We start from the raw sequence: 26778 nt of genomic DNA on the forward strand, positions 1-26778 counted from the left end.
ATATTAAAATCTCGTTAGTCCACTACTCATTAGGACCATAGAGTTCAACATCCGCCACGCAGTTTCACTTCGCCATCTTCTCTCTGAAGTTTTGTAATTGCTCATTAATTTGCCACCCGCTATTTCTCATCTGCCATTAATTTTTGGTAAACAAATGCAAAATTGCACATAATTAACATTCGTCATAACACAAAGTGTTCAACAGTTCATGCAATGCAGAACTGCATACGTATACTGAAGACAAGGACTATTTAGTCAGTTCAAAAATACGTACAGTATATTACCGAATTCAAATAGGCAGCAGAGCACTATATTTTTTTCTTTATGGTGTCCATAACGTTAAAGATTAATTCTATCTAAAGTGATTATGGCTGCTAAAAGGCAGTCATAATCACTTTAGATACAGTTCACAAGGACAAAAGAAATATCCATTTCCGTTTATTTGGTTTATTTCTTACCTTCTTTCGTATGAATATCTTTGCCACTTACCTGGAAAAGAGACTTGAATTCAAATCGCTTTTAGCTAAGCCTACATAACCTGTCTGTTTGTTTTGTGGGTTTGCTTCCCATTAAAAAACAAACTAGTTTGAACATATGCCTATATCACAAGAAAAAAAAAATATCTATTTTTTTCTGTTATCACAAGGAGGAAAATGTTAATCAGAGAACTAGTTGGTTCCACTTTTGTGGATGATGAAGGATATTTTGCGGACTTTTCAAAAAAAGTTGTGTTTTCCGGTGTCATAGGGAGGTTACTAAAATATCTGCTTAGTGGCAAAGGTTGCAATTATTGATTATCTCTGTTAATTATGTATAATCTTTTTTTTTTTTTTTTTGAAGAATGTGATGAAATCATTTCGTTTATTTTTAAAGCAAATGTTGCATTGATAGCACCGATTAGGTTTTCATTTTTATTACTAAAATATTAATAACGGATATTATTTCAAGAGACAATGAGCTAAGAAAAATTTAAATGCAATTAATAAAAGGCGACAAACAACGGCTTGGGTAGCCGACTGAATAGCACTAATTGGCTGCTAATGCTTAGAGTTCGAGTTCCATTGTAAAAGTTTAAGTGATAGATGGATTTCATCTCCGCATGAGACCACCAAAGTTGCTTAAAAGTGATTCGGAAATTCTATATTTGATCATTAAAGAGGGCTTTCGACTTATCTAAGCCATCTAAAACATACGAAAGTTTTCAATGAGTTGTAAGTGAGATTCCCATTAAAATAATACTAAAGAAAGAAATGAAAGTTTCATTGGAACAAAAATAAGATTTTACAGGAACGAATGAGAAATACAGTGAAAAATATTTTTTTGTTAAATCTTCACAGATGTTCCTCGATTTAGAGAAATATCTGTGAAGATGCTGTTTTTTAAATGCAGAGTAACTGTCAAAATGAAAGGACTTAAACTGGTCATACCATGCAGATGAAGCACACACACACTAAACTTTTATGTTTCTCATCCATGTTATTTCAATTTCAATGGACATTTCATCCATGTTTTAATTGTGTAAGCACATTATAACTGGTATGGTGGATAAAACTTCTTTTATCCACATACCAGCAATCCCGAAGGAAATTCAGGATTAGAGAATCAGCAATTACTAATTAGAATCACTACAACACATTACGTCTACTTATTTTTCGATTCCAAATGACAACCAATTATTTCGTTTATATTTATATTAAAATTAGATTTTTATATGAACAGGAATATGTGATTCTTCCATACCTTGATAGGCGAATCAAAATTACCTCAAGATCTACGACCCAAATCGATATCCAGATGGAAAGGAAGAAACTGTATTAGGGTTAAGGTTCACCGTCGGAGCACGTCATTTTCAGAAAGGAGAAATGAGGCTAAAGTGTACTTCAACTTTCTCCAAAGTGATCAAAATGAACAGTGCAGAGAAGTTGATAAACGAAAAAGGCCAAAGCTCGGGATTCCAAATATCCGAAAACAGGGCAGCAGGTATGTATAAATTAGTTTTATACTAACTCATATTAACAGAAGGTATAAAGAAATTCTCTGTCTGACCTTCTTCGTACATGATGTCACTTTTATTATTATGATAGAGACAGTTTGTGTAGTTTCCGATTGCATCCTGATATAGGGAGCTTTAAAACAAATAAACTATAAAATAGGTCTGTTGAATAAATAATATATAAAAAAATTAAGCAAAATGTTCGTAAAAAATTATGACAATGTTTTGCAAATATGACATTTTGTAGCAATTCTCTTTTCCATTTCGACGTATTCTAATATCTACTTGCTCATATAATTGCGATGGTTCACTTGCAAAACATGAAATCGTATTATAATTAATTTTGAATTCAGTTTGCAAAATAAATCACGAAAGTTTATTATTCAAGTTAACCACTTTAAAAACTCACACGTAATATTTATTTAAAACATGAAGGAAAAGAAAACAAAAAAGGAAATGAAAACTTGGTAAAGTAGTTGACGATATATTATCAAGTAAGATATTGTTTAGTCAAATAAAATATGGCTACATCTATATTGCACATTCTATTTGTGTCAGATCATGAGTAAATTTATATGGTTTGTTAGAACATACAGTACGTACCTATCCTTGCAATATTATCTCTGAAGCTTTAGTTAGAATTTATGTATCGTACCATATGAAATTAGATGTATAATAAAATTAAAAGTTTTCTGTGATATCTAGATGTCACATTGAGCCAGTGTTTACATCAGATTTCATTGTCTGCGCCAATGTATAGCGCAACATATAATGCGGAGTTTTGATGATACAAAGCACACCTCTTTCTCTCTAGGCAGATCTTATACTAACAGTCACATTTTCAGGTTATCGATCACGTCAATTATAAATCCTGATATAAAAACCACTCTTCAAAGGGATTTGGATGAATATGGTAATTTTAATGCTAGAAAAATTCAATCTTGTCTTGTTGTCATGAAAAAAAAGATCGCGAATCTCACTTTTGATAAACCTAAACAAGATAAGATTTTTCTCAGAATAATTCTAACTTCCATTCGTAGCATAAACACGTTGCAAATATCGCCTCCTCAGCATCTAAGAAATTAGGTTTTCTCTTCGCTTAACGCGTTACGCGTATACAACTCGAAAATCTATCCAAGCATTTTCACATCTGAGATGGTACTTATAAGATCGCTATAAAAATAATTTATTCTGCACCGAAGATTGCGATTAGGTTGATTAACGCAAGCATCTTGCACGAATTTATTCCATTCTCTTTCTTCAAAAAGATGATCAGTTTCTGCTGTTTGCTTTCTTTGCATTTTCTGCAAATGTTACTGGCCTGGTTGGCCGGTAAAGAAATACTTAACGTACTCTGTCTCCCACCAATCTGCTGCAGTTTCGAATCTTGCCTTGGGAATGGATGTTTGTCATTGTGTTTAGGTGGGAGATGAATTTCATCGTCCAGTGTGAGACTACTCCCAGCTTATTAGAGACCAGAAGAGACATTATATATATATATATATGATGACTACTAATATTAACTCGGAGTTTGGATATGTTCATTTTTTATATAAACTGACTAAAAATCCGAGAATTATAACAAATTGAGATTTATTTGATACTCAACATGTTTCGTCGGGATCGACTTCATCAGGCGTTAAGAACATAGAAAGCTATTAAAGACACTGAAAAAGACATTGAGACACTCTAAAGCTATACAATTATAAAGCTATAATATTCGACTGTAAATTACAGTTATTATGAACCTGAGCTATAGTCCGTGTTAAAATTCTATTGTTGTACACTTGTGCGTGTGTGGAACCACGCGATCTCCAGTATCTGATAGTAGAGCTGAAAGAGTCAGGCAAATTATAGCTGAGATTATTGTTCATATGAAGAGGGTCCAAGGTAATTTCTTTTGACTCGACAATACGGCGTTCTACCTCATCGTGGCAAATGTGCAGGTTTGAAGTTGTTGTCCAATTTATTTCATGTTGGCGGCTTTCGTTATTTGTGTTCATTGAAAACAGGACATGGCCTGATAGGGCAGTTGCTCTGGTTCTCTTATAAGCAATGTCTCTCTGGTGCTCCTAGAGACGTAAGAGGATAGATTTCTCCGTTTGGCCATAGTAAGGTTTTCCGCACTGACATGTGATTTTGTATACACGTGGGAATTGTAGAAGGTTGCGAGTTTGTTTGTAATTGCTGAAACTTGATCTTATTTTTGGAAGAGTCGAGAAATAAATGAGATGCTACTGAGAATGGAGCACATCACATTACCTGCGATTATGTACTATCCTAAGGATCTTTTTACCAAACAGAAGACTAAAAAGCCTCATATTTTAACAGGAATGACTATGAAAGGCGGTAATGCTTCCTGTTTCAAATCGCGATATGTGAGGACTTGGCTTGAATATAATATCGTTTCAGTGATAGCTTACTGAGGATTCTCTTTTTATTCAATGAATTAATGTCGCAATTCTTCATTAAAACGCGTTTTTCATTACGAATGGAGATATAATTCCTTCTGAATCATGTCACTGTTCAGTAGCAGTATGCAGTTCTAGCCCAAGAACGCAAAGAATCTAGAAATAACTTTGGAAATTGCTTCTTTTAACCTTTAACGATGTCTGCTGAAGCTGCTTTAGCATATTCAGTTAAAGAAAATTCACTCTCCTCACGAATTTCATTTGCAAAAAGAACTGAAAGGGGGTAGGTTTTCATTCGTAAATGAGTTATGAAGTTGGGCCTAATCAACGATGACGATGCTGATCAAGATTCACATGCACTTATGAAACGTAGACAGTAAATCACAGATTCCCTGTCTATTCTGTCGATGCGCGCCAACTTCTAGATTTGTTACATTTAGAAATCAACATGGTTTCAAAATAGTAAATCAAACAGGTTTTCGAAATAGTTCCAAGAGCTGGAATGGCATCACTTCAGGTACTTTCATTCTTTTTTAACGTTCGTTAATGATAGACAAAGTTTGACAGTAAAACCTGGCTTTGCAAATTTTTATATGAATTCTACCTACCGAAGTACATTAGTGATAGTACTGTGACTGGTCCAAAAATTACATAATTTGAAGAAAAACATCTACTTTAGTTACTAACATACGTTTTGTGCTCCTTCAATCCCCTAATAATCAGGGGGTGTTCTTATACGTACTGTGAAATCATTCACCCAAGAGACATTCACAAACATTTATATCTACCGTGGGATTCCAACCCGCAGTTTCCGACTAGCACAATCAGATATGAAGGTCCTTCGCTAACAAGAAATTAAAGAAGGCTACTAAAATATCAACTGGCGTTTGTAATCATATATTAATTTTATAAAGTTTTCAAAAAAAAATAAATAAATAAATAAAAAATAAAATAAAATAAAATAAATTCCATAACACGATTTCTTCTTATGAAAGAAATCATGTTATGGATTTCTTTTTGACAAGACTGCTAACATTTATCTGTTTTTTTTTTTCTCCCAAAATCTTCCTTATTTTTTTTTAATTTATTTTTTTTCAAAATAAAAAAAACTGCGCCTAGCACCCTCCTTACTTTCTCATACAGTGTAATCTACAGTTAACTGCTTAAAATTTTATACAAGAATTCGTGTGGATTTAAATAAGTTCATTTAGTGATTTTTCGCACTAATACAAATGAAAAATTAGGTAACACTTTCGCCATCAAGATAAGTCAAGAAAACTGAAATGCTTGCTTAGTTAGAAATACACAGTCAGATGCTGCTGATCTCTAGTATAAAGCAAAGATGAGATGTTAATCTCATCTTTGCAAATGAAATGTTATTTAGTGTTTTTTTTTTAAGACAATGAGCTTTCCCAGAACCTCTTCAAGAAGAAAGGCGCCCAGACTAGGGTTTATTTCCGCTCAGAATATCTTCTCTCATGAGGAATATAAATTTGTCCAGGTATCGTATGTCATATTTTAGAGGAAATTTATTACCTCTTAAAAAGGTGATGGTTCTGAAGATATATGACGATACCTCATTTAAATATTCACCGGAGACAAATATTTCAACTGATATATTTTTCAATTATTAATTATAATAATGAATCACTTTAGGAATAATACTATAATTCTCTTCAGTAAAAGAAAAATATATTAGCAATGGAAGCTTGCTCTTTGACAGCTGCTCTCTCTCTCTCTCTCTCTCTCTCTCTCTCTCTATTCTCAGATCAGAAATTTCACCATTAATCACAACATATGAACAAATTCCCAAAAAATATATAATGAAAATAATAAACTCAACAGAGCCGTTATCTTGACATTTGACGAATTACTTAATTCTCTCACATATAACTATTGCAAGAAAGAATGTCAGTCATTGTGTGTTTAAACTAATACTCACTAAACCAATAATGTGTGTATTATGTGTGTTATGTTTTGCTTTGGAGTTTCCATTAATTGTTATAGCCACGCAAATATTGCCAGTTAAAGAAATGCAGTGTAATGCCAGATAAATGCCAATGGAGGGGGAGGGGGGGGGGCATTAAAAGAGTTCTACGACTCAAACCTTAGATGGCTCATTTCGGTAAATGTACACATACACATATCCTTTATGATATAGTAAGTCAGTTTACAGAGAAGACAAACTTTATTAGTTTCTAGAAAGTTAAAAGCTGCTGCATCTGAAATGAAAGCTATAAGCTCAGAAAGTTTCAAAGAAAGTTCTTTAAAAAAAATACAATAAATCAAAATAGACGTAAGTAATAAATTTTAACTTAAATTTAGTGCTCACTTTGGCTGGCATTGGCATTTTAAGAAAAATAATAATGTACATACTATTATTGTTTATTCTACTTTTGAACTTTTGTACTTCACTTGAAACTTACATGGACAATAAAGATACATAGGTTCATGTGATTAGAGTGATTGGACCTTACGTTTTTAGAAGAAAGTTACCTCATAAGATCTGTCAAACTTTGCTGGTGGAAAAACGAATTATGGGGAAGGCACAGCTCCAATACTGATCATTAAAACTGCAATAAGAATCAAGAATCAGAGCATTTACAATAAAAGGAATGAAATGGCATAAGCTTTCTGTGTAAAGCCAATTCAAATAGCTGATGATTTGAAAATATTTGTTCAGTCATGTCAGGATAATAATATTAAGAGTTTATTACCAGTTACTCCTAGTAAAATATTAGGAGTATATAACTAACAGGTTGGAAAAACCTGAGTTCAAATTCCTGTAGGACGCGAAGAGTCTAAATTTCCCAGGCCTTTCTACTGAAGGTGAGTTAGCCTACTTAGGTGGAAGGGTGTTTCTTCCCGCAAATCGGTCCCATGAACACACGTATCTACAGACATAAAACAGTTATTTTTCGAGGGATGCGATAGACGATGGCCAACCCAGTTGTACTGAATTGGCTAAAATCAGTAATCGGGGACTCAATCCGTGTTGAACGGACGAGAATTGAAATTGGGGATTACCAACAGTATAAAACTTTAATCGTATAAAACCTGCAGGTTGAAATAGTAGTAATGCCGAAAATGTTATACATTTCTATTTCACAATTATAAGTTGGATTTTCCATCGAAGAACTTTAAATTCCATTGCATCCCGAAGTATTTTCAAGCTGCATCATCTCCTGTAGGCTTTATCTACGATCATTCCCTTTTCTCTACAGTTTAATCAGGTTATTTACTCGAATTAGATGCATTCATCAAGAACAAGCAGACTATGATATGAGAAAATGCATAACTTCGAAAACAATGTCGGGGAAGCCTAGCTAATAAACATGTTTACGATTTGAAACTCAGTCATATTGTGTGTAGATGAAAGAGGATATTCAATTGATCGCTGATGGTGTGAAGTCATAGAGGGCGATGTAGAATGATTCTAATGCGTTTCCTATTCTGAGGACTTCAGTATATTAGAATTGTTGGGCTCAGCAGAAAATTATACTTTCATGTAGCAAGATATTAAAAATTTGCATTTTGGATGAGAATTGACATATCAGATTCTATTCTTGAGAGAAACTTGTGTCATTAAATTAAGAATTATAAACACGTTAACACAATAATATTTTAATGTTTGCCAAATATTTCAGTCTGAAACTAACAGACTATCCTCAGTGGCTTGATAGGAATAGTTTTTACAAGGTGGAATACAAACAATTGAGCATTCAAAAGTAGAACGAGCCGCGTGATATTACATTGCTAAGCACTAAAGAAGAGTGATGAATAAATTATAGGTATTAATTCACAATTCGAAAAAAATTAATTAAAGAGCAAAATTACAAGTCTAGCTGACAGGATAGTTAGCGTCGCTCCCTAACCAACAATAGGTTCGAATACACCACGGTTGTTTTTTTAAATGTTTTTTGGTGGGAGATGAATTTCATCGCCCTTTGTCGGTTCATCATCCTGCTTACTGTAAAAAAGTTCCATGTTCCACATTTGTCTCTAGATTATGGTTCCCGATTAACTAACCATTAGCAACCCATCATCGATACTAATACTGATGTATTTTAGGGTAATAGTCTTTTGCGGAGAGGGCCGCACAAGCGCACTCACGCACGCACACACATACACACAAAATATTTTCTTCGAAGTTAGAACCATTTGAGAAAACATTCATGTTCCAAATTGATAGAGGAATTGCTTTAACATCCTGGAACACAGTTATTGGTAATCAACATCACCATTAATTGCATAAGCATGTTTATTATTTTTAAATACACACATATATCAATTCATATTTAGCGATCCTAATCAACTAATAGTATATGCTAATATGACAACAAATATACTTTTGCTAATACATTGTAAAGGCCTCCAAGCGCAGTAGTAAGGATGCCACTGGAATATATATATATTTTGAAGTTGAAGATTTTGAAATAATACAAAAGTTACTTCAATCAGATCTGGAGAATAGGGTGTCAGCTCAAACTGAATGATACACTTTAAAATTCTAAACAACTCTATTAGCGATAATGAAATGTGCTGATACATTGTCATGGAGCATGCGTTCATTAAGGAAAGATATTTCCTTTTTTATCTTTACAATGTGAATTACCTTCTTCAAATTTTGCTCCTTTTAAGAGTATAAGGAACCTTTTAAGAAATGCATCTCATATACTCTTAACAGACCATATGAGATGCATTTCATTTGAATTATGCTACTGATATGAAAAGAAAAATAGCGTTGTCTTACCTTAGTACTTCCAAGGATGTTTGCCATTATGGTTGGACGTACTCTTTCCTTCTCTCCAACCAACAGGGTATTGATTCGAATCCTGCTGTGGTCATAGATGATTGTAATTGTCTTTAAGTTTTATACAGGGCAGTCATCTCGCTCGGTGTGAGACTACTTTCCCCTGATCAGGGATTTTGCTTAAAAAGTTCCATGTTTGATTTGTAGAGCTCGGTTTTCGGATTATGTAAAAAATAAAATAAAACATGCACGCACATAATAAAAATAGAAAAAACAAATTAGCATACCCACAACTGTATTATTGATTTACAACCACCTCTCTCGGATGGGGGGAAAAAACTGTTGTTTGCGCGAGGAATTCCAATGTTGTCTATCTACTAAACCAGTGGTTCTTAACCGGCGTTCCCTGGAACACTGGTGTTCCGCGGAGGGTGAATAGGTGTTCCGCGAGAAGTTCTGGAATTTGTAATTTTTAAATTAATTTGTCAGCACAAATTAATTTAATGATGGTTTAATGTATGTTTAATTAATTATTAATTAATAAATAATTATCAATTATTGATAAATAATAAAAAATCAGTTAAATTACCAATTAATTATTAATTTATACATTACAAAATACCCAAGGTGTTCCGTCAAAATTTTCAGGATTTGTGAAGTGTTCCGTAGTCGATAAACGTTTGAGAAACACTGCACTAAACTGTCTTTTTTGTTGGAAGATCAAGCCATTAATATATTTTTTATTGCCGGTTTATTCGCAAAGTGTATAAGTACTTGCCTGGAAAGATTGAACAATCATCAGTATTTATCTGTTTGTGTCGATTTCTCCAAATTTGTGACACATATTTAAAGGAAATGTCTGACTTAAAATGTTTCGCCAAATAAGTGCCTTGCTATTTTTTTTCTTCTAAATGTCATTCACTGGCATAATTTAAAATAAAACTGTATCTAAATTACTTGTCTAATTTGTTTTATATTAAAGTAATCACCATAAGTAATGCATTTCAAACTTATTGAAATAGCAAATGATGATTATTATCATTTTAAAAGTGGTTGATTAATATGGTGAGATGAATTTATTTAAACATGTATTTTTACATATTTTTATAAAAAGTATGATTTTTTTTTCATAATGAAAAAAAAAAAAGAAGTAAGTTTCAACAAGCAGGATGGAAGTGAATGGATAAAATAAAGAGGAGGAATGAATTGTTCAGTTCAGAACAATCAATAGTAACTGTTTGCGCATTCATTCTACAGTATATATTATTACTTTCTAAACTCTAATCTACTACAACCTGTATGAATCATTTGCACGCCGAAGTAGTATATCTAAGGTTTGAAGCAAGGCCACTTACCAGAAGAGTTTTGATGAGTGTTTTCGATCAAAGGATGAACTAAAAATTTCTTCAGACAGGTCTATTTCTTCCGCCGCGATAGAAGGAGCAGAATTTAGCCAGTTAGGTTCACGCTGCCTTAATATCCGCTTAGAGATGCAGTTGGAGTAAATGGCGTCACACTGCACATGTGGGGTTACAGGTATATCCATAGGCACCCACGGTATTTGTATGCAGCGAGAAAAACTACTGTTGCCCACTTTGTTTTAATTTTCGAATAAATCATAGAATAAATAAAGGCTCGAATTTAATAACGCAGACACCCATTAGGCACTGCTCGTGATAAAACACCTCCGCATTTAGCCATTAAAAACAGTAATGAGTAAAGGGAAAAAAGTTTACTCCGAATTCATTTTTCAGCTGCCAGAACCTGTCTTTTTTGTTGTGATATGAATCATTAAAAGTTTTGTAAAGTATTTAATTTATTTCTCGAAATTATCTTGTTCAATCCCTGTAGTACAAGCATGGACTGGAAGGAAACATTTTGAAGTTTCGGTAATCATCTCTCATCCACTTACCACATTTAACGCGCACTATATTCTGTTTCACATGAAGTGGCAGTGCTGTAATTATTATCATTTTTCAATTCTGACGTCACGACAGTGGAATTTCGTTAAGGTAGATTCTTCTGTTCCTTCAAAGAAATGAACCTTCTGTTTCATGCATCGTATGATTAAAGAGTAAGAATTATAACCACCGTCTAAATATAGTACTACTGTTGAACCTCGAAATGAAAGGCAATTAAATATTTCAGGTTGTGTAGATTTTTATACGATGCTTTACCGCTACTCTAAAACAAACAAATGGAGTAGCCATGTATTTACTGTATGTGTGTGTGTTTGTTTACCACATGAAAATTAACAAAACAGATTGTTTTCACTCTTGTCGTTGGATATTCTGCAGACACATAACAATTCAGTATAATTAATTATATGTAAAGGCATATGTTTATTTATTTCGCATGGTGAGGTTCTTAATCATGTAGAAGAGAAACAATACATTACATGTTGCTGAACTTTTCCCGTAATTTTATAACTTTTATTTGTGTATAGATTATTGTCTGATTATAAATAAATATCAACTGTCATTTAACCTTTTAAACGTATTTTTATTTTTTTAACTTTTGTTTTCTAATTACAAGATTTGAAGAAACATACGGCCTGCCTGGTTGGCCGAGCGGTTACGTATTCGCTCTCTAGCCAAAAGGCTGTCGGTTCGAATCCCGCCGTGGGCATGGATGTTTATGATTGTCTGTGGAAATACTAAAGGTGGTGGCGGGTGGTAGATGGCGTTGATGTAGTTTCGGTTAGTTGTAGTTGGTGGATTAAGTGGTGGAGACAGAGAGATGTAGAGTAGGTGTCCTCCCTCGATGAGTCTTTGGACTCCCTGGAGGTGTCACGTAGTAAAAATAATAATAATACTATTACTATTTCTTGGAGAACTAAGTGTGCTAAGGTAGATTCATCTCTTTATATTTCATTACTGTGTAAAACACAATCAAAAAGCTCTTGCATTATTGCAATAAAACTGTCGGACGCACTTACTTCCAAATATTTGCTACAATAACCTTCTACCCAATTCCTTTGGATATATATCCACTAAACATAGAGATCATTATATTTTCTGTAAAAGCCGAAGTTTTCTTTTGTGATGTCTTTCATTTTTGACAGGCAAGTAAGGCATCGAGTCACATCTGAAGAACAGAACTAATGCAGTTGACAAGAAACTGCTGGAAAGACATGGCATAATGACCAGAGTTTGAGAAGCAATTTTTATTTTTCCCACTTATAGAATGTTTTAGGCCATCTTTCTGTTGATTCAATATGGCAGTGAAATGTTTTTGGCTGTTTGTCCAGTTAAAATTTATTCTTATGAAAGAATCTCTTCTTGGGTAGTTTAAAAAGTCAACACGACCGTAGTCTTCGAGTTGACTTTTTTGTAGTAAAGTTTCATGATATCTTGATATGTGCTATGGCGATATCTGCTTGGTTACCGAGCACAAAGCGTAAACCCATAGGTCAGCGCATCTGCACACGCGTTTCTTCCTAAACATGGCATTCTGACTCGATCAGGCAGCTCTGAACACAGGCAGGCAAAGACATTGCTGAATCACAAGAGATTCGTCGCAAACTAGTACAAGTAAGCAATATGAAATGACTTGTACATAATATATTTTCATTTCCATGAATCTATCTCAAAATATTTCTGGACTTGAGCACAGTCTGACAACCTATGGATTATACCGTTTATTGATGCTTCCATTAGTAACTGAAAAAAAAAGTTTTTAAATAGTCGTAATGTTTAAAAAGTACATGGAACTAATATCCAAGCAAAGAAGAATAATTTATGGAGTTTACTGCATGTTGATAATGAAATTAACAAAGATAAAAAAATCACGAGGAAATCTATGATTAGTTTAAAATACTGTTGTACCAGTAAATGTTTATCAAGACAACGACAGTTTTATTAACTGCAGGTAAAGTTATTTACGTTGAGACATCGATAAGTACAGCCTTTATACCATTTAACAGTATTTATTCTAAAATATGTTAAACATTTCAAATAAAACAAATTTAATACAAATAAATGAAAATGGGTAAACAGTTTTCGATGGTCTTCATTTGTACACGTACATCATTCATATTATCATTTAGTGTTTTCAGTGATAATATCAAATAATAGTACAAAGCTAATGTGATTAAACTAATCATCATAAAAAAGATTATGTTAACAAAGATGACCGGCTGACTGAAATAAAAACTAAACTATTTCCCTTCTTATTAGGTAGACATACTCAAGATATTGGCATTATTATATTACTAATATTACATATCCTATAAATGTACTCCGGACTTTGGTGTCTTGGGGATAAATAGTGAATTTTGATGTACGAACATGTACCAAGAACATAGTTCTACTACAGTAACACACAAATCCCATTTTCCCCACACTATGTTTCTTATATAATGGCTTAGTGCCATTGTGCAGCCACAGAACAGAAATGAACTTTCTTTTTTCACCTTTCTCGTCTCTATTTCAGTATTCAACAGAGGAGCTGCAGTGACAGATGAGCTGTTGACGGTAGCGGGGATGCTCGTTCTGATGTGCCTCCGGTAGTGTCTTCTGAAGGACTAAATATGTCTCTGGAGGGTAGCAGTTGCTGAGGACTTCGGCAATGCAAACCTTTACGTGCACTGAGACCGGGCCTGCGGCGTTATTTGTCACACTTGTGTGGACGTCTCCGAGTCCCGTCATATAAAAGACCTATTTTTCATACGTTGACAAGTGCCTTCTGGTGGTGAGGTGTCCAGGCAGCAGGTCAAAGCTAGCGTCCTGTCACTGATAAAACGCAGAAATGATGCAAAAAAAAAAGAAAAGAAAAAAGAAAGAAAGAAAGAAAAAAGAAGAAAAAGAAAAAAAAATAACTCGGAATTGTGTGTGTGTGCAACATATTTTCTGTGTTCTCGGCATGACAAATTGTAAAACAGCCGTAAATGACATTATAAAGCATTTTTACACCTTTTTTCTCTATGTTCCGGCCAGGCTTCGAGATGTTCGCTCTTTCTGAATATTGCAGGTAATGTCTTCCTTTATTTGTTTAAAACATTAGAGTTAGTTTACTTTAAAATATTGTTAAAAAGAATCCTGTGGAACTGCAAAAAAATTATATACATTATGATGTACTTCTGTGTATTTTGGGTTTAAATATTTCTTTAATTTTTCAAGTTGTCTGATTTCCAGCAAAATTATGAAGAATAGCTTGATGAACATTAACAGTTTCATCCTGTTGTAGTTGAATGTTCGTTGGACTTTAATTTAATACAATCACGATACAAACCAGCTCTCAGCTACATTAAATCATAACCATATAGCGATTTATCCTAATAACAATAAGCGATTTATCCTAATAACAATAAGCGTTTTACTCATCTCAAATGCTATTCTGAAAAATATCGATTAAGGATCATTCTTAAATCGCTTTCTTCTTTCATGTTGTTTGCACAAAGTTGTCTTCCTATTTTCTTAGCTTATTTTCATTTCGTAACATCGGTAATCCTCTGCAGAAAACAAACAAGGATAATTATTATTATTATTACAGGCGACTTATTATTACTTAGGGCCTCCCTCATCGTTTAGGGAGGCCCTAAGCATCATGTTCACACAACCATACGACATTCTCACAGTATCTATCATACCTTGCCTTGAACTCACTCACCGTCATAGCACCCACAACAGACTCTGGCAGCTTATTCCACTCATTTACCACTCTAAAAGTAAAGAACCCCAGCTCTAACACCTTTGCTAACCACACTCTTTTCTAGCTTCCATAGGTGTCCCCTAGTTCTCCCACCACCAGTCCCGATCTCAAAAATATCCTCTGAATCAATGCTATAGAAACCCTTTAGCAATTTGTATGTCTCAATCATACTCCCCTTTTCCACCTATCAACTAATTGCTGCAACCCACAAATCTTCAACCTATTCTCATAAGGTTAATTCCATAGACCTGCTATCATCTTGGTCACTCGCCTCTGGATCCTCTCTACCTCCTCCCCATCAAGAAGAAACCTAGGTGACCAAATCTGGGTACAGTAGTCGAGATGAGGTCTTATCAAGGCTCGGTACAGAGGTACAATAACTTGCTTGTCTCTGCTCGTCAAAGTATTTTTCAATAACCAAGTAATTCGGTGAGCAGCCACTTTTGCAATGTGCCCCCTAAACTTCATCTCCCTATCCACCAACACTCCCAAGTCCCTGGCCTCATCAATCTCGTGGAGTACAGTTCCACCAATGTGATACTGCTGCTAATCTTTTCACCCAAAAATGCATAATCTTACATTTTGTCACATTAAATTGGCATTCATTCTCCTTAGTCCAGAACTCCAATCTGTCCAAATCGTCCTGCAAGATTTTGACATCTTCTGCATTCACTATTGCCCTACCCAACTTTGCATCATCAACGAACAAATGAACTGTTCCTCTTAGATCCTTCCCTATATCGTTAACACTTTCATTGCCAAGCTGAAAATTGGAATTTCGTGTGGTGGCCAAATTTTTTTTTATTTTTTATTTAGTTAGCGACGTCCACGCGATAACGCGTGATCGGCCGTTTGGTGAGAACTCGCATCGTGTGATCGCGCGATATCGTTCATTGCCAAGCTGAAAATTGGAATTTCGTGTGGTGGCCAAATTTTTTTTATTTAGTTAGCGACATCAACGCGATAACGAGTGATCGGCCGTTTGGTGAGAACTCGCATCGCGCGATATCGCATGATTGGCAATGAACGTGTTAATGAACAAATTAAACAGCAGTGGTCCAACAACAGAACCCTGCGACACACGTCATGAGTCACAAGCCATCTTTTGGACTCTACTTCTGAATAAACTCTGATATCTCTCCATCAACCACGCGCCTATCCATCTCACCAACCCTATATCCATTCCCATATGGTGTAGTTTACGGATTAGAATTCCATGTGGTATCCTGTCAAATGCCTTAGCCAGGTCCAGCAGTATCACTGTAAACCCATTACGCTTATCCAGTTCAGCCGTCACTGTGTTATAAAACTTGAGCAAGTTACTGAGGCATGATCTACCCTTCACAAAGCCATGCTGTCCCCCGTACAGTATCTTATTTTCATCAATCCATTCCTGTATTTTTCCCTTGACTACTTTCTCCAAGACCTTGACAACGACTCCTGATATGCTGATCGGTCGGTAATTTGCAACAGTAGTCTTGAATCCTCCTTTATGCAGTGGAACTATTTTCCCCTCTTTCCACACCTTCGGGACTGGAGTGTAGTAAAAAATTCTTAAAAACATCACACATAGGATTCTAATCCTGATCACTGTACTTATAATTATACCGTACGTTTTTCTGCATGGCTGTCGATAAGTTGTACTGCAAATATTATTAAAGGGAAAAATGTTCATTTTTGTTCGTCATTAAGACAGTGTGTTATTATATTCAAATTTCCTGTTACACGAATCGGTATATGCAGTTCACCATCTACTGTTAATATTTATGCTATGCATCATTTCATTGAGTCGAAAACTGGTTAGTCAGCTAATTGGGTGTTGGGAGAACACATAAAAAATGGACACATATATAATAACTAGATAGAAAAGCTATCTAGTTATTATATAGAATTACACCACCCCGCTATTTTGAAATCATAAAGTAAAGCATTTTAATTATGTAAAGCTGCCATGCTGCCGGTCTGAAAATGTTAAAATTTAAAAAATAAAAAAAAATAAATAAACGTTGGCTGTGTAACGTGATGACATTCTACAGATATATCAGGAGAACATTTATGGATGATACCTAAATACAGTTTGTAAACGAGTATCTAAGTACTAACAGCATAACGACTTTTCGTAATGTTTGCCTTCCTTTTCCTCCTTGGGATTTTCTCCTAATTCCAGATTATTAGAAAACCCGAACTTCATAAATTGCTTTCATTGCTGTGATTAGTAGAAAACATTCATATTGTGCAATTGATATTTTGTGATATCACTATACTATTTTGTACTCGTTCAGCTAATGCATCGACCACAATATATTCAGTAAGAAACGGGCGTCTAAAGAAATAGAGAGAGGCACTGCATATCTGTTCAAGTACACAACAGTAATGCTGCCGCTCGATATATGTCTACATAATGTGATAGTCCCATTTGGTCGTGTACTATTCGAGTAAACAACACATTTCGAATTTTATAGCGCGAGCTCTTATTCAAAACTCACATCACTGAAAATATGTGACAATCTATCCCTTTTTTGTTTTCCTTTACAGTAATTGCATATATAGGTATCTTGAATTATTACCCTAGACAGCTTTTAAATGTGCAGATAACATACCGGTAGCTACTAGACGAAAATATGCGTGTCAGGAAGAGGAAGAGCTCCATATTTGTCACTAATGGCATGCCACAAGAGAATCGGATGATGTCAGAAGGCGTGATGGTGTGGTGCGGAATTACCTTACTTTACATTGGGGAGTCATAATTTTTCCAGAATGCTTCAAAGCCATGTCGTACATCTGCGTGAAAGAAGAGTTAAAAGCACCTGTAATGGAAGCCGTGAGCTTGGTATCGCAACATGGTGTCATCAGGTTGAACTCTTTCCTCAGTAAGGAGATTAAACGTAAAATCATCACTCATCGGGTGAAAAGTTTGTGACCCATTCATTAGCAATCTATTGCATGCTGAATCCTGCTGACACTTCAAGTCAGTCAAATTTATTTTGACAAACATTCCTCACTGAATTATTGGACTTTTTCCAATACATGCTAAGCGAATAACCATCAATTATGGACTGGAAGGCGCGCACACACATCCTACTCTCCGAGCAGTAAGGAAGATTGTAATTACTTTGCGAATACTTCTTTTGTATACAGAATATCGTCTCGGGCATTTAGTTGTCTGAAATATTGCTTTCTTCTAGAATCATGGCTGTATAATTTGTTTTGCATCCCTTCTCAAAGGTTGGGCTACGTTTCTCATGTGTAAGTGCAGCACTTGTGTGAAAGATCTGAACTCGTTATTGAGATAAACGTTCGTCAGGTCTTCGTCCCTGATTGTCAAAAGAATAAAAGACCGCTTAAAAAGTTTTCAGGACGTGATGTTTGTATTTTCTAAGAGTGAATTCTTTGCGTTTGCTGAAGAAAGAGTAGTTATTACTCAAATTTATAGTGACAATAATGGAGGAAAACGTTCCTACTACTTCTAATCGGAGTTATCTTAACGTTCTTTGTTGCAGATATAACAATGTGACCAAATGTACGAGTGCACATAATCTCATGAGGAAACTGATTATTTAGCATAAAACAGCGATTTCGATTTAAAATATTAAAAGAGGAATAATAAAAGTTTTATTATTTTGCGAAAAATAATACGAAAATTCCCAAATTCTCCTTTTTCTCTGCTATGAAGATCAAACACACAGATTCTAGAAATATTTCATTTGCATGAAATAGAGAATAATATTCGTTCATTCAAAGAATTTTTCATTCGCAAAAAAATCCATTAATGATTTTATAAATAAGTGATATATCAGGGTGCGGTTGATGTGAGAAAAATTTTTTTCGAGGATTCATTGCTATGCTAGAGATCACTTGTAGCAATCTCTGAACGTTTTAACGGTAGAGGTGATCCATAGCTCGCCTGCTGAGATCTTTAAGTTAAAAAGTTTAAAACAATCGAAGCAACTATAAGGAAGGGTTCTCTGAAACCATAGGATCCATTCCCAAGGAAATACACTATCTGATAAAAAATATCCAGATATCTGCTCATCCTACCTCTCGCTATAATATGAAACAATTAATATGAAGTTGGTCTACCTTTTGCTGCTCTAACAGTTTTCAATCTTCTTGGAAGGCTTCCTAGATTTTAATGCATTGCTGTAAAAATTCCTTTCCATTCTTCCAGAAGAGCATTAGTGAAGTTGATCACTGTCACTGAATCAGGAGATTTGCTTTCGCTCGCAATCGGTTCAAAATCATCCCACATGTGTTTGATGGAGATGAGATTAGGGCTCTATGCAAGTCATTCAAGTTCTTCAACACCCCTCTCATCAAACCATTCCTACACAGGCTTTGTTTTGTGCACATTACGTTGAGACAGTAAAGGGCCTTCACTGAACTGGTGCCATTAAGTTGAAGTCGTCTGGAATTTTCATTATAGGCCGCAGCGTCAGGAATCCCCTTTACTAAAATTTGCTCCACAGCCTGAATTATTAAAAATGGTCGCAGGCTATGAAGGCTCCTCCATTAATCTTCACAGTTGGTAAAACACCGTCGCGGGTAGCGTTCTTCTGGCGTCCTCCAAATTCAGATTCATCCGACGGACTGCCAGATTGTGAAGCGTACGGGATTCGTCACTCTAGAGCAGTGTTTCTCAAAGTGTGGTACACGTAACCCCGGGGGTATGCGAATGGTCGTTAGGGAGTACGTGGCAATTTTCGGCTATGCATAATTAAACGAGTCATTATATTTTTCAACAAAGAGTGCAATTAGAGACAACAAGGATAAAATGGTACTAACTAATGAATTACATCCCCCTCTCCAACAGAAACTGCTGTGTAGACAAAGCAAAGCCATATGTTGCCGGTGGAACATATGGTTTTGCTTGACGCACCCCCGTCGTTAACGTGTTAAAACTAAGAAATATATAGTGAATGTGTTTCAGATATTATGGAATTCGGTTGAAGGGAATTAGCATTTCAACTGAACTGTTGAAATGCTAATTTGTCTTTGGTTCGCGCGATCTTTTGTTAATACCGCACCAATCATATGCAGTTCTTCGCTGCTCTACGTATCTCAAGTCTTGTAAATTACTGGGAATTTTTGCTTGAAATACTGGGAAAGAAGATGACGCTATTTGGGTAGATGCTCACAAAGAAACTGTTCTCGATGCCAAAAGTAGTGATAGCGAGTAGGAGCTTCTTAGTAAGACGCACCATTTTCAGTTTTTTTCTGAAAACTTTAATTTCCGAAAATTCCCGCACGTATCTCGCAACACGATTTTTTAGCTTTAATTTTGGGAAAAAAGTTAGAGTTATATTCGAGTAAATATAGTATTTTTTTTTTTTTTTGCTTTCAAATTCTTACGTATGGATCATTTTTTTTTAAAGATTGGATTTATAAAATCCGCAAAAGAGAGCAATATAGCAAATACAAGTAGCTGTAAGCAACAAGAAAACGTAGATATTGCATTTGGATCAAATGAAATTGATAAGGGTGTGTCGTCTGACATCTCTAGAGAACCAAAATTTAAAAATAATTCATATTTTTTGTTTACATGAACATATAAATTCAAATAAAATAGATATTTAATTTGAATTAATATTTGTAATTAAATTTTTAATTTTAATTAATTATTTTTTAAAAATTAATTAATTAATTAGGTGTTACTTGGTTATAATGAAATTTTAAGAAGGGGTACGCGGATATCTGAAGTTTGAGAACCACTGCTCTAGAGAACGCAGTTCTTAGCTTTATGCCACTTCCACCCGAAGTTAGCGTTGCCCTTTGCTATATTAGGCTTACGTGAGATGGCGCGCCCAGAAAAACCCATGTTCTGCATCTCCCGGCGAACAGTTGTGATATTGCCATTGCTTACAAAGACTTTTCAGAACTCTGTAGCAAATGTTTCAACGGAGGACGGGATTTTTTTTGCTCCATGCTCTTCAGCACTCGCTGTATCATTTTATGTGGTTTAAAATACTGCGATTATGTTGTTGCCTTGCAACTTCACAATAACATCACTTACAATTAATCAGAGTAATGCAGCATGTCAGAAATTTCTCGAATTTGTTGCAAAGATGGCATCCTGTGATCGTGCAACACTCACGGTCACTGAAATTTTCACTATAGTCCATTTTACTGTTAATGTTTGTCCATGAAGATTGCAAGTCCTTGCGCTTTCTATAGTAATGTATCATTATTATAGTAAGTAGTAATAGTCCACCATAGTTGAATAACTAATTATTTTATGCGGTATTTATGGATACATTTTATTTTTAAGTTCATAAATCAGCACAGTACAAAATAAGGAAAATATAATAAGTAAAATACGTACACTACAAAATGAGCTGTGAAATAAATAATGGCAGAAAAAATGCAGAGAAGCAGTGAACGGTGTTATGAACCATTTCGTATTTAATGATACTGTATACATTTCGACAATTGTTTTGTTGCATTACTGCGGTGGCACTTTCATACCTCCAAGTTCTCTATATGAATAAAAGAAGATGGCTTTTGTAGCATTTTTTATCTACTCTTCACAAAACAGGGATTCCGTGACAGCTTTGGGAATCTTTACGGCAAAAAAAGCAAGATATCCACTCTCTTTCTCACATTTGACATTACGCGAACATTCTTCAGGTTAGATAATCTTTAAAGTACTTCTCTCAATCCCTAGAGGCAATTAACTGCTCGGCATCTTCTGACATATCTGTTCGCGTAAATACGATATGAATTACAGCACTATATTCGAATTCAACTTGAAAAGGTATATTTTTTGGTTTCTCTCTCTCTCTCTCTCTTTGACTAACATCTTCACTCCAACTCGACTTTCATAGTTACTTTACGGCTTCAATATATAGTTGGGATAATATCTATATTTATATTTATTTATTTATATCGATTTAATTTTATTCACGTCCGGAAATTCCTTTAGTTAGATTCCAATTTCTGGATTATACTTGAATCATTATTGCATTTTATTATAAGCGCAAAAATGCAAATCAAATGCGTTTTATGCGTTTTTAAGTCTTGTTAGAAAGAATAGAATGTTAAACACGTGTAGAGTAGAATTTATTGACTGGTTGATTATTATTTTCATTTTATATTTTTTATTGAACTTGATAAAATATACATTGGAAGATAGATAACAAAAAACAGATTATTTACATATTATAAGAATGTATATAACAGGGAAAAAAGTTTTTCTTTTTAGATATACAATAGAACTGAAGGGAAGAAGGTACATTCATGGTAGGCAGGATGTTTTTTCAGTAAGAGTCAATATTACAGTTCAGCATAACTTTTAGTTATTCTACAGCTGAAGTGTATTGTCGTCGGCAGTCCAGAGCAGGGTACCAGTTGGATTCCACTCCTCTATGAATTTTGTGACAGTTCCTGTTTCTTTGTAGTAATCAAATTCCAGTGAAAGCCTGCTTTGTAGTTTCCGCCGAAGGCTACACATGAGGATTTATTCCGATTCAGTGATGGATGGGTGCTGGTTATTTCTTGTTTGCTTAAGGCAGAAACTGTAAATGACGGCCTTGGCACAAATGAAGAGGAAATTGCATATTTTGTGTTTGTTTTCTTCTGTATGGACAAAATTCTAGTAGTCTTCTTGGCTGTGTGCGTAGTTACAGGTGCTACAGGCTGCATTCAGGGCGTATATGATCATCGCTTTGTATTTTAACTCCTAATCTCCTAAATAACTTGGTTATCCTAATATACAATATCCCCAAGTTAAAAAATTTATTACACATATATACATATATTTAACTGTTTATATGTTTTACATATAAACAGTTAAACAGCTATTTTTGCATTTTGTCATTTACATTTTAATTTTACAATTCATTTATATTCACAATTCACATTAACAATTAATATTTTTTATTAACATGCTATATGCATTCATTTCACTTTTCACAATAATAATTAAAATGAATAAAAAAATCGACAGCAGCATCAATGAACAATGAGACTTTACAATTTTACAGCTTTAATATTTTTTTCAATGTAATAAAATAATTTATTTATTTGTCTATTTTTTTTCTGTTGATCTCGGAGGAGATGTTATGCCTCAACTTGCATCCTCGAAGCTTTTTAATGAGCTTATCTGAGGATGACACCGGTTAGATATATTATTATTATTATTGATTTGATTGCTGTGTTGGAAGTAGGCTGATGTTTGGGAGGTCAAATGAATGGTCTGAAATGTCTGCTCAAAGTGAAATTGCCGGTATATTCTGGTGTTATTGCATCTGTCTTGATGGTTCACATTCTTTTTTATTATGGTCTTCTTTTTTGAGTTAATTAGGAGATTTTTTTTTCACTGTGGCAGCCTTTCTCTCTCTCTTGTGAGCTTTTACTTTATATCGGCTTTGAAGTTTATGACTTCCTCGAGAATATCTTGGCATCTCTGATCCACAAAAATTGGTGATTTTTTTCTCTTTTTGATTTTCTTGCTTGACACAACAAGTTCTAGTTCAATGGTGTTAAATATTCGGATAGGAAGATTGGTGTATTGTCCTGCAATGCGTTCAAGTCCTTGGCAACTTTTTTTTCTGTCTGCTGGCTTTTATGAGATTGTCTCTTGTGGACTTGCTTGTAAGACGAACTATGACTGCTGCAGGTCGTGGCAATCCTTGTTTTTTGCTCTTCCTAGGAATCTGATTTACGGTCAGAATGCCGTTATGCTGTAGGGGGATATCAATAGCATGGCCTAATTTTAAAACTACGTCTCTGTCGTTTTCTTTACGTGCAGTTTCAGGAAGACCGTTCATGACAAGATCTTATTTATGTTGTTGGTGATTTAAATGTTTGTATTGTAGTTTTAGAAAATGAACTTCTTGAAGGAGTTCGGATGTCTCTTTCATCATGTTGCCTGTCATTTAGTGCATTAAAGCTGATTTTAATGTCTTTTACCGTTTGTAACACTTCTATCACTGCTAAATTATTATGTTTTACCAAATCTTCATATTCGCAAGATTTTTTTGTTATTTATTCATTCTGTTTGTCAAGTAGTTCTGGCACGAGATCTACTAAGCTGGCTTTTATAGTCTCTAGACCGTTTTCTATTAGTATATTTAAAGAGTTGAAATTATAGGAAACCACCTGCCTTTTTTGTTTGTTCAGTTCGTCATCGGATTTTGCCTCTGGTATAATCAAATGCATTGTAGGTGGCTGCCTTAGGTGCGTTTCTTTATTCTTCCTGAAGAGTACACACTTCCATTCCTTTCGTGTTGCATTGGAATTACCTTGCCAAGTTTCTGAAAAGCCGGCATATTTTAAGTGTAGAATCCTACTGTATATCGTGCAGCTTATATTATTTCCGTCAGACAATAAATCCTCTAGGCATTTTATACACTTCATGACTCACCTTTCTTCCCTTGAGCAACTATGGCATGATTGTGAAGATGGCGACATCCTTTGTACTTTTCTCATTGTTGACCACGGTCCTCTCTGTTCACTTTTCAACACTTCAAAATTTGATTTCTTAGCTGATTTCGGTGAATTTTATATCACTATCTTTGACATGACAAGTAGAGTTACTTGTGAATGCTTTCACATTAAAATAATAAAAATAATAATTTTTTTAAAATTTGTAATAACTTGATTATAATTCACATATAATATTTGCAATAAGTACTTGGTAACAATATGTAATAAAATTGTTTTAATAATAATTTTTTGTATACAATTACATCTGTATATATCAATATACATTTACATTACATATGCATATACACTGTTACTTTTTTTTCACATTTTATTATGTCTAAGATAAATTATGTGGGAGACATTTCTGATTTCTTCCTCGAAGAGAGCTTATCTGAGGAAGATAAGATATGGCAATGGTTTCTATAATGGTCACAAGCCAGGTGTTGATTTTATTACTGTTTGTAGTTACATTCTTGGAAGACTACAACTGCTTATAAACAGTTTAACTTTTTTTTTGCAAGTAGGGTTGGATTTATACATGGTGTGTTTGTGTCCTTGTAGTAGTGTTTTTTGAGAGGGAGTAGTCATAGGGTTTGTATTGTGTGTGTGTGTGTGTGTGTGTGTGTGTGTGTGTGTGTGTGTGTGTGTGTGTGTGTGTGTGTGTGTGTGTGTGTGTGTGTGTGTGTGTGTGAGGGAGAGAGAGAGAGAAGGGAATTTCTCTAATTTTCATTCTCGCTATAATAAGTATATACCGCCTGTTTCAGCTCTCTATATGTCCGTAGGTTTCTATCGTCGAACGGCAGTTTGTTTATCATGTCACGTACGTAGAAGTTTTGGGTGGCTTTGCCATTGTGATTGTTGTACTTATATGTTATATAATAATTTTTTTTGGATTTCAATTAAAATTTTTAATAAAACTTTTTTCCTTTATATTATGTATTTACAGCTTCTTCTGTAAATACATGTAACTACAAGTATTTGCATGTTCTTCTAATATTAACAATGAAGATTATACAGAATTTTTGAATACAGAATAATTTTTTTACAACGTATATTATTATAATATTCATAATGATGATTATTACAGATGTTTCTTTGCAATTTTACATTTTATATATACAATATCAATGAATATAATCTCTCTATATTGCATACTTTTGTTACAGTTATTACATACTTTACATACATTTGTTTACATATAATAAATACATTACATACATTGGTTTACATGTGATACATACATTGCATGCATTTGGTTACATGAGATACATATTGGATGAGAACTAATTTCTCTGATTTCATCCTCGAAGCTTATATGCAAGCTTATCTGAGGATCACATCGGTTGGTTATTATTTATTGTTTTTTTTTTTTTTTGCTGTGTTGGAAAGCTACGAAATCTATGATTGAGAAATTCAGGCGCGCACACACGCACGCACGCACGCGCGCGCACGCACACACACACACACACACACACACACACACACACACACACACACACACACACACACACACACACACACACACACACACACACACACACACACACACACACACACACACACACACACACACAATTAAATTTGTATGGTATTTTGGGTGCGTTTCTTGTTCATAGTATGTCCTTAGAGCTCTTTTCAGGCTATTGTAGTTTGTAAGGGTTCTGTACTCAAAAGGTAATTTGTTTATCATATCTGGGATGTAGAAGTTTCCTGTGGCCTTTCCGTAGTGATTATTGTATTTATATGTGATATAATTAGTAGTCTGAGGTCTTGTTATACGGTATGTATTTCTAACTGTCCTGTAGTTGGCATCGAAATAATGTTTTAGCAAAGCTGCATAGCGACATAAATGCATAGTGACCTCTTGCTTGATATATAATATTTTTTTTTAACATTTTATTATGTCTCAGTATAAGTTACATACAATAATAATATTTACAGTATTTACAATAAGGATTATACAGAATTTTTGATTTTAGAATATACATAATAATAATAATAATAATAATAATAATTTATTTTTATTTATTTATTTATTATCATTATTATTTATTTTTTATTTATTTTGTTTATTTATTTATTTATTTTTTTATGTCTCAGATGAATTGCATACATAGTTGCTGTAGTAGTTATATATATATATAATATTTATAACGCATTACAAGTGTGTATAACAGATTCTTACAAGTTAGTAATTTTCTTCCGCGAAGCTTAGCAGAGCTTATCTGAGGAAGATAATAGATGACAGAGGGTGGTGGTTTCATGGTTGTGTTCCTATACTGGTCACGAGCCAGGTGTTGATTTTACTGTTTGTTGGTACGTGCTTGAAGGACTTGGACTGCTATTACAGTTTAATTTTTTTTTTTTTTTTTTTTTTGTGCAAATAGGGTAGGGTTTAGACATTGTGTGTTTAACTAGTTAGTGATTTGATTGCTGTTGTGTTGCATATTTTTGTAAGCGATTTTTGCAGTGTTGTGAATGGATACTATGGCAGTGTCGTCTGCATACTGGAAGATTTTACTTTTTAGGGGGAGTTGGCTTATGTC

General features: G+C 34.3%; 1 protein-coding gene across 1 annotated transcript in view; it reads left to right on the top strand.

Moving 5' to 3' along the window:
* LOC150098280 (uncharacterized) overlaps nt 1-26778 on the top strand; it is a 189303-nt gene that overhangs the window by 147454 nt on the left and 15071 nt on the right. The window contains exon 6 of the mRNA XM_090406296.1: nt 1749-1980. Within this exon, the coding sequence (XP_090262422.1) occupies nt 1749-1980 (232 nt within the window). The remainder of the gene's footprint in view (nt 1-1748; nt 1981-26778) is intronic.

This window comes from Typopeltis vanoorti, chromosome 16 (assembly GCF_054136105.1).
Source record: "Typopeltis vanoorti isolate ZY-2024b chromosome 16, IOZ_Tvanoo_1.0, whole genome shotgun sequence".
NCBI lineage: Eukaryota > Metazoa > Arthropoda > Arachnida > Uropygi > Thelyphonidae > Typopeltis > Typopeltis vanoorti.